At 39.3% G+C, this 10,364-nt stretch overlaps 1 protein-coding gene and 1 long non-coding RNA gene across 2 annotated transcripts in view; one reads left to right on the top strand and one right to left on the bottom strand.

The window, feature by feature from the left end:
* Positions 1 to 5,467, top strand: part of LOC106815073 — a 9,364-nt gene extending 3,897 nt beyond the window's left edge. The window contains exons 2-4 of the mRNA XM_014819498.1: positions 2,036 to 2,171; positions 4,296 to 4,425; positions 4,873 to 5,467. Of these exons, the coding sequence (XP_014674984.1) occupies positions 2,036 to 2,171; positions 4,296 to 4,425; positions 4,873 to 4,958 (352 nt within the window). The 3' untranslated portion in view covers positions 4,959 to 5,467. The remainder of the gene's footprint in view (positions 1 to 2,035; positions 2,172 to 4,295; positions 4,426 to 4,872) is intronic.
* Positions 5,468 to 7,330: 1,863 nt separating this feature from the next.
* On the bottom strand, positions 7,331 to 9,008 carry LOC106815434. Its single transcript, XR_001394748.1, has 2 exons — positions 8,050 to 9,008; positions 7,331 to 7,796 (listed from the first exon to the last, which is right to left on the bottom strand). It is a non-coding gene; the product is annotated as an uncharacterized LOC106815434 (long non-coding RNA).
* Between the last annotated feature and the right edge of the window lie 1,356 nt (positions 9,009 to 10,364).

The following is a 10,364-nucleotide window of genomic DNA, read 5'->3' as shown; positions in this document are numbered from 1 at the left end:
TTCTTCTTCTTCTTCTTCTTCTTCTTCACATCATTCACTTTCTCTGCCCCTGGCATCTTCCCTCTTCTATCCTTTTCACCTGTTCTACAGCATATTGGTGCTCAGTACATTTTAAGCATATATGCCAGTATTGTTCAGCAGTATGTAATGTGGGTTGCCTCGATCAAGTGAATGATATTGTTACTTTGCAGTGCTTTAGTATTAGTGGGAGTGTGACAGCTGAGTTAACCTCCCGATGTGGAGGTTTACTGACTTTGGATGGTATTAGTGTGCTTGCACTAACTGAATTGAAATAGAGCAAATTGCAGTAAAGTAAGCCATTTAATTATATCAATACGAATTGTCAATACCATATATATATATATTATATGTCGCCATTATATATGTGCATATGCTTGCTCCATTTGTCCCCACATACCACACACTTAGCTTTATATCAGGCGTAGCATAATAGCATAGATCTGTCAGTGTCTATAGTATTACTTCTGCTCCTATCATACGCACTGTTCTCAAGGGTTGTGGTTCTTACACTCGCAAGTGAGTATTGATATTGCGAAATTGTCTCCCGTGATCGTACGACTGGGTCGCCGTGTAAGAAATATAAGATTTACGTTATCGCGCACGAGCAGGCTCCGTGGATTAGCCTCCATCACTGCCAATTGAATCACTTTGCAGCCTGTTCCTCACAGATAAGCCATCATTGGAAGGTATAATGAGATAAGCCTAAATCGTAAAGTGGCAATCTTGCTGGATAATAAAATAAACTGGGAAAATTGCGTCATTAGGTCTTTTATTATCTATAATAGGCAGTCAGTTGACTATTATTAGGTCAATCACACTACAGAAAATATTCCATTATATAGTACTAAGGGGATATCCGGAGTCGCCCTGTTCTTTTTGTGACCAACTAAAGAACAACTAGAGAAACTAAAAAGAAAAAACGAAATAACTTGTATATCAGGTTAGCAATTTGAAGTACAAGAGAAGAAATGATATTACAATTACTGAAGTAATAATAAAATTACTGAATGAAAAAAATTTCAATTCAAGTATGTTTTTGGTTACTCAATTTTGCTTTACAATGTTTTATGTTTTGTATAGTTTGTACATTCTTGGCAGTAATTGGAGAGATGTGCGAATCACAGACACAGATAAAATCTAGCTGACGTGCATCTTATCAAAAGCAAATAAAAAAGTTTTTATTTCATTAATTTATAATTGTGTAATGGAATTTTGCGTGTGTAATAATTTCTATTTATTTATTTAAAACAGAAAACAACATTTGTTTTAACTCACTCGATCCTGTGCTAACCTATAGATGGCAAAAATGAATACAGTCAAACTCTCAGGTAGAGAGGATCGAGGGTGTGAGAAGGTATATGAGGGGAAGAGAATTTACGAGGTGTAGTAGAAAGAAGAAAAATGGGTAACATCAATGAGTTAGAGGAAAGGGCGAGGGTGCAATAAATGGGGTCAGGGAACGCATGAGAGTGGGAGAAGGTAGACGTGATAGACATGCCAAAGAAGGTAGAGTGGGGAAAATAGAAGGGGCAGAGAAGGCGACAATGTAGACGAAGGGGAGAAAGTGGGGTAGAGGAATAACAGAAGGTGGAGGATGGGGCGAAGGTGGAGTGGGTAGAAGGTGGAGTGGGTAGAAGGTGGAGGATGGGGCGAAGGTGGAGTGGGTAGAAGGTGGAGGATGGGGCGAAGGTGGAGTGGGTAGAAGGTGGAGTGGGTAGAAGGTAGATTAGGGTAAGACAGTGGGGGAGATAAAGAACGTGAAGAAAGTGCACAAGGTTCAGTGAGTATAGGCGAACAAAATTTGGAAATGGGAAAGAGTAGAAAACGGTAGAAATGAGATGATTGCATGGGAAGAGAAACTGGAGGTGGAAGAGGAGATACGGGAGGTGGGGAGGTAAAATTACGCAGGTTATCCATCTATATTTGTTTTTTGTAGTTTAGTTAATAGCGACTTCTTTAGAGTCCTTTGATAAGAAATAGCGTTAAGACTAAATAGAAGTACCTCTCCCTCTAGGAGCAACTGTGACTCATCCGCCGCTAACGTACTGCGCCAGCACTACCAGCGGCCGTACTTTCTCCCAGTCGACTCCGAGTCAAGCAAGACCGACTGGATCTTCATGGGTGTTCCAGGATACGGTGCTCACATGCATGTAAGTATGCCAGAAACGGCACCGAATGTCCCCGTTTATGGATAGCCAAGCATATCTTTGAATGCCCCGAGAAAGGGCGAATGCCGAGAAAGGGCTAGTGCGATTTTCGTTCGGTAGCAGCATGATCATCTGATAGAATGATGGCATGATCATATGATGGAATCGATGGGGCCGCTGAAAAGAGTATAGTATTTACAAAGGGGAGGTGTTGAGCGGCCAGCCGCTGAGTCGCAGCTGGGCAAGGGAGATAACAGTTTCAATCCCCACAAATCAATTGCGATCTATTATTTCCATGATTGCATATAAATGAGTATCCGCGTTGCAGTTCTCACTAGATAAGAGGCAAGACAATCTCTATAGCTGTGAAAAGTCAAACTATTCCCTAAAGGCCACTCCAAGGCTTCATGAATTAAGTATACCAGGCGTGGCTTTGAATTTCTTGAGGCAATGTTGAGGTGCAGGCCGTATGTTCCATATAAAGTTTACATATATGCAAGAATAGATAATAACACATGTGTTATTATCTACTCTTGATATATGTTACATGTGCTAATTATGCTTTGTGAATGCATAGTTACAGTTAACAAACCTGACTTTACGATTATATCCTAAAGATGTATCATACTATCATCCAAATAATATATTTATTTATTTTATATTATTTGGAATAATTGGAAAGTTATAATATTATAATAAATAAGATATATAATAATAATCTATTATTATTCACTCCTGGTATTATAAAGAGCTATTAGCTCTTGGTATTATAAGTATGTCAAACCTTATTGAAGCAGGTGTAGGCCTACATGTAAGTACCTGATAGCATATCCGACATAAATACAGCGTATGTAAAAGGTGTTTGAGACTCGCGTATAAGACTCACGTACGCGCGCTAGACAATATAAATCTGTTTTCTGCGAACGTACCGCTGCTTAACTGGTTTGCCCACTTTGCTGCTATGGCTATGCGTAGCTAGTATATGCGGAAGTAACTCCAGTATGACGCCAGTATGGCAAGTGTGGTTGTGCGGTTCAGCATGTACAGCGTATAATGTCAAAATCATAGTAATAATATAGATACATCTAACTATATATATTTCTATGGTCAAAATGCTGCATAATCGAGTCCATATCACATTGTCTAGGGTAACAAGTGTGGACATGTCTCACTGCTCTGATTTAGGCTCAACGTTATATTAATTAATGACCGTTTGTGCGTAATGGAAAATGGAGCTGGAATTACCATGTTAGGTGTTCTTGAGCACTCTCAGTTTGGGCCAGAACTCTATACCTTGATGAATGATGGCACCTGCCATCAAGTTTAGATGATGCTGTATGCTGCACGTATAAGCAAAGCTGTGATTAGTTGCTATATTTAGCCGCGTGCCCAAACAATTTGTCGGCACACGCGCGGACAATAGCTTTTCACGTATGATAACCTCGAGGGGCATTAGCTTGCACTTAGGTATATGAAGTATACTCACAGTAACTCACTAGTCAACACGTGTAAATCTTGTGAAAATTCTGTGTAAAACACGTACACGCGCACACACGCACGTATGCACACACGCACACACGCGCGCACACACGCAACACACACACGTACATAGAATGAAGTGAAATAAAAAAATATCAAATAAAATGCAATAACCTACAACGAAATAATGTCTATATAATAGTTCTATAATGATCTGTAATGTATACCAGAAATTCTAATAACAACATCATCTGATATCACATCATGAGGAGTGAATAATAATAATCTAATAATCTAATAATCTATCTAATGATGAATGGGATTGAGGTAATATAATCAGGAGTGTATAATAATTATAGAGATCTATATTATACACTCCTGATATAATGTATACAGGAGAATAGCTGTTATGTCTTCGATCATTCCATAATAACCTACTAGAATTTATTAAGGACATCTGCAGTATTGATCTGTCTATTTGATCAACTTTGTCTCTCCCCATCTTCGATATAGTCCCGTGGATACACCTAATTACTGCCAATGAAATAAACCAAAATTGCCAGTGTTTTATGTTGCAAGTGTGTATCAAGAAATCATCAGAGCTCATCTGCCTTAATTTAGACTGAAAGCCAGTTTCCGTTGTATTAGGTGGATGCTGTTGGAAACCCATCTTGGCAGGCACAAATCAGTGGAAGTAAGACCTGGACCCTGCAACCTCCACCTGAGTGTTACACAGAGTGTCGAGAAATGGAAGTGACCGTACATCCTGGAGAGATTAGTAAGTGTACAATTCTGATATCTATATAGCGTCTGTGCCAGCAACTAGGCAACTTTCTACAAGCAGGTGTATGGGTGATTTATCCACGCATGCACACACAACGCAACGCACGCATGCAATGCTTGCACTGACACACGCAACGCTTGCACGCAACGCATGCACGCACGCAACGCATGCACGCACGCAACGCATGCACGCACGCAAAACGCATGTATGCACGCAACACATGCACACGCGCACGCAATGCTTGCACGCACGCACGCACGCAATGCATGCACGCACGCACGCAATGCATGCACGCACGCACGCAACGCATGCACGCACGTAAGCACACACAGACATAGACACATTGATATACATAGACATACATTGTCATAGTATACATATATGTTCCTGGGACTGTGTACCACATCCGTCTGTGTAATACATATTGTATTTGTTTTATAGTTGTTCTGGATACAAACAGATGGTTCCATAAGACCCTTGTAATTGGTGATCAAATGAGCATCGTGATAGGTTCAGAGTACAACTAATGGACAGCTGTCAAGATAGACACAGTTGACATGGCTAATAGCATTACCAAGTAAGAGTGTTAGTAATTTACCACGTAAGGTACGTTATAGAAGACAAGTTATAGGAGGCGTACTGCGTATGTGTAGTAGTTGATCTGTGTGTAATAGTCGATGTATACATTCTTCCTTTGGAATTATCGTTAGTGATGGATTTGTTACGCGAATGGGATTTCTTCTGATATATAATGTATGTAATTATCATCAGATTATATGATATATATATAATATTTATGTCGTTTATATGTCATCCTTATAATAATGGGTGCAGATATACCCTAAACCTTACTGTATTGATCTGATCAGCTATTACTGGTGAACTACAAGTAACATAGAATTCGATACAATGCAACGTCACCATATTGGCGTGAAAATTGGCTTACATTTGTGCCCGGTTTTCTCGTGGGGGGCACTCCCATTGTTAAAGGTACTGGGGACGTGCCGCTGGACAGGGTATATTTTCCGAACATCATTATTGATACAGGGTATATTTTCCGAACATCTTTATTGGCACAGGGTTATCTAGATACCCACCCATCAAGCTGATATTGGCCTAATATTGGCAAAACAATATTGGGTCAATATAGGTAGATATTTGTTCAATATAGGCAAATATTGGTTCAATATCGCCCAATATTGGCAACAATATTGGTCAATATCACAAGTCCGATATTGGCCATATTGCTCTAATTATATTGACAGCGGAGACAGACATATACAAAACGTGCAATATTTGCAACAGGTTATAGTTTTAGTGCAATATTGGTGACAGGTGTATTTAGGGCGCAAAAGCGGTTTGCACAGGTCAGTTTCAAGTTTTCCCGAGGAACCCCCCTAACCCAGTTCGAACGAGGCACACCCCCCCCCCCGGCCTGCATTTATCCAATGTTTTTAAATATTGTTCAAATTCAGTACTGCATCAAATGGCATGCTTCAGTCATGTTATGATGACTTTTTATTCGTGTGCAAACCCAGTAATGTCGAATAAAATGCAAAATCGGAGACCCTTTGCCTACTAATTTCTGTTAATCATTGTTAACTTATACGTTAGTCTCCTCTCATGGGCTCAGTGCTTATTTTATGAGACACTAATATGCATCTTTGCCCCATGCGTGTTGAGCACTTTACTGGCACAAGGTTCCAGTTATATGTTATTTGTTCTCGTGATGTCAAAAAGTGCATATACCAGTATTCCAGATCAGGTCGAGAGAGACTAGAATTGTAACATAAATTTGACCTGCATTATATTTAAACATAAAGCCAGAAATATATCACATTTGTTTTTATTCACTCCTGATTGCACGTGTATAATAATTAATACAAGTGTATCGCAAGCTCTAATTAGCACACAAGTCACCCATCACGTTATAGTATAAGGTCACTAGTATTATAGGGTATACGTCTGAAGGGTCTATAATTAGTGGGCCAGGTTGCTACTTGTATTTTCCGGTTTTATGGCGTTGATCTCACAAGGCTTGCTTTATAGTATACCCATTCTGTGACCATATGACACAGTCAATGGAGTTATGATTTCTTTTTCTCTGTAAACTGCACTTCATTGTATATGTATAAGTTTTAAGAGATTGTTGATAGATTTCATGAATTACTACACATGAATTTCTTTTGTTGCAAGTGTAAGTTTTAAGAGCAGAGTTGGAAGAGGGATTGCAATCATCGAAGCCTATGCTAAAAAAATATCTTTTTATTATCTTTTTAGTTGAATAGTTGCTGATAGTACCTACAGCACACCCCATTATATCTTATGTTATACGTTAACTTATTTTGGTATGATTATTTATTATCCATCTGAAAAAGTGTTGCTACTTTTTAAAAGTACTTTTTTGAAGAATACAAAAATATACTTTTTTTTCTACACTTTTTTGGAAATCCCAGATTGTACCCTTTTCCTTGGTATTGGAATTTCGTCTGGTATATTTCTGATATACTTGATGGTATAATCATTTGGTGTATATATATATCTTGTATAAATAGCTATTTCAAAATCATGTTATGTTTTTGTTCATCAGTTTATGTAGTGGAAGATGAGATTACATATGTGTGTATTGGAGTGACAGATGTAAAATGTGAGAACTGTTTGTGGTAATTTTAGCTAATCAGTGTAAGCAGCCATGTGAATGTGACCATAGTCATTTTATGATAATATATATATATATACATACAAGAGCATGTTAAGTATAGCAGATATAAGCATAGTATACTTAATACGCTCTTGATACATATATATTCAAGATATAAGCCGTATGAGTGTATAGTCAAAGCCAACTGTATACCAACTAAAAACAACCACAATAAATTGTAGTGGAAAAAACATTTCATTAGAAAGTTTTGTTTTTACTAAAAATTGAATTACCAAACATTGCACATAATGCTTTACCCATCAGTCTACTACACCAATGTTAATATTCTTGGGTGACCTCTACGATATTGCACGTTTTAAAGAGGTGTGAGAAATTTACCTCCTTATAATTAAGAAAGTGAATCATTGGTATCAGCATTTTTCATATCACACTACTGCTGAGTACGTGCTGACCACAGGTGTATAGTTTCAGCAATATTATATATGGATATATTTTGATTAGCATCATACACTAGTTCTCATATGAAATAGCACTGCTGGCCAATGACAATGAAAAATGTACGTAATTTAACCTGGTGTTCCAGAAAATCAGGATATTGAGAACGTTGAGTGCTCTCTTATTATATAAGGGAGGTAATGTGTGTAACCTTTTTCATAGAAACCTATTCCTTATTTAATGACCTATTCCTGAGTATGTCCTCTTCCTTTAAAATAAAAAAAATCCAGAATTAGTCCTCATAATTACAAAAGTCAATCATTGCAAACCATATTTTTCATATCTACCAATTCTTGAGTATTCCTACTCTACTAGTGTATAACTTCAATCATACTCCCGTTACAACCATACTTGACACCAGTAAAATATCACATGCGACTTTATAAATGTGCCATAATGTATAGCAGAATCCTGCACTTTTTGCTTTGAATTTAACTTTATTAGAACAGGATACTATATACCATTCTCTGATTGCATGATCTCCAGCATGTACTAGCTGTCTTGCAGCTGCAGTAACTCCGTAAAGGCTCTCCTGCACAGCTCCTGCCACAGATCCCTTTTCAGCTGCTCAGACACTCCGCACTCTGGCTAGAACTACGACCACGGCACCAACTGTCTTGATGAAGATTCCACTCAGCAAGAGGTGCATCATGGCGCACTCCTGAAGTCGACGTATGCCACCTGGATAACAACACATGCATGTACATTACAAGCAATGCATTTTCCCTAAACCTGTACATAAGATGTGCATACTCTGTAAGTGACAATTGCAGTTTCATTAGGTGACTGTGGCTGGAGGTCTGATACAAGCTCAGACTTACATATTGACTAACTTCTCAGTCACATACTCAGAAGAAGACGTTAAGCATTAATATATGCGCGTAGATAGGAACTTATTACATGCTCATTTAGTATCACTACTTCTGCTTTACATACGACTAAAATCCCTGCATACACTGTGAGTTGCATGCACATGTACGTATAATACGAACTATAATATATTACGCATATCAAAGAACATGACAGGTTTACCATTATTAGGTTACCAGGTATTGCCATCACTCTTGCTGTGCGGAAAATAATGAGAAATTATTTAAGCAGAATCCAGTGCTGCCACTCAGGATATTACAAAAAAAGTATAAAAATTGCATAAAAAAGTATTAAAAACGTATAAATTTGCATCAACCTACCATGATTTGTAGTCACTTGTTACCTTATACCTTATTACCGAATATATTATAGCTTATGTGCAGCATGTAAACAAGCTTCAGGAATGATGTGTGCAACGTCATGAGGAGTTATCTCTTGAACCCTCAGTTTGGCATATTTCAATCCCTTGGCCATAAAAGTCTGTGAAGCGATAAATTTTTTGTGGTGTGTTTCGAGGTCCTAGCAAAGCAAGCAGTGCAGGTGCTTCTTGGCCAGCTAGGGGGGTCCGGGGGCATGCTCCCTCCGGAATTTTTTTGAAATGAATGGGGGTCGTAAGTTTCAAAAATTGGAAGACCAGCCCCCCTCTTCGTGTGTGCTCGGCAAGTTTGGGTTTATGGTGTAGAGCCCCCCCCCCCTCGTGCGTACAGGAATCCTGTACACGGCCCCTGTATACTGAGTAGGCCTAATAGTTCTATATTATTGAACAACTCCTGGCAACTAGTTACTACTACTGCTCGATAGGTGCTGCTGCTTAACTGGCTGAACTGCTGCTACTGGCGCATAAGTACTGCTGCTACTGCTGATGGTGCTGCTAACTACTACTACTAATAATAATAACACCATACTCGCTGACTAAATTTCAGATACATGGTTGAAGTAGACGAATCACTGTTTGGCAGGTGCTAATATAGCAGAGGGCAGCTCCTGCAAAACCACTGGTACTGGGGGAAATTGATAGGGAGATGCATTCCACGTTTCCTCGCCCCAGTACGCCAGAGGAATTCTGCAACCCTAATGCCACTGACTCTGTCATCGATAGATTTGGGTACGGACACAGCCCGTTTACACAAATCCATTTATTGTTGGTACACATGTCACTTTGGCACATTAGCAAGACACATTGGCAAGTTGTGTTTCTATATTAGTAGCTGACTGGTCGCGCATATAATGGATAAGCATAACAGTTTATTGGAAGTCATACGTTTTAATGTATATTCTGTATCTATTCCAGGTACAACGATCTATACCGACGAATGGTCGGCGTACCACCCTTTGCGAGTGAATGGTTTTTGCCATGGCACGGTGAACCATTTGCTACGGCGCGGTGAACCATTCGCTCCATTTCGCCGATCCTGTGACGGGAGTCCACACACAGAACGTGGAGGCAATGTGGAGCCAATGTAAACGCATAAGAAGGTTAGTTTTCATTTATAAGCTATTCATAATATGATACTAATTTTGTCTAGCGAATAGTGTACATAACCTGTATCTGCTCTAAAACGCTATTGGAGACGTGTAAGACTAAGAGCCTAGCATTAAACCCCGGAGAAGCAATTCGCCTCAGAACTGGGTAGGGGGGTGCCTCGGGAACCTTGAAAACCTGACCCTGTCGCAAACCCGCTTTGCACCCCTAACATACACCCTGTCCCAAGTATACTAGCACTAAAAAGTATACGCCGTGTTGTAATATTGCACATGTTCGGTTATGTCCTGTCTCTGTCAATATAGGGGAGATAATGGGTCCAATATCAGCCTGGTGATATTGGCGCCAATTGTTTTGGCCAATATTGGGCCGGTATGCCGCAATACTGCCATATTGGTCCAGATATTGGCCTGGTGAATATTG

Source organism: Priapulus caudatus, unplaced genomic scaffold (assembly GCF_000485595.1).
Source record: "Priapulus caudatus unplaced genomic scaffold, Priapulus_caudatus-5.0.1 Scaffold28, whole genome shotgun sequence".
Taxonomy (NCBI): Eukaryota; Metazoa; Priapulida; class Priapulimorpha; order Priapulimorphida; family Priapulidae; genus Priapulus; species Priapulus caudatus.
This window is presented reverse-complemented; position numbering and strand designations above follow the sequence as displayed.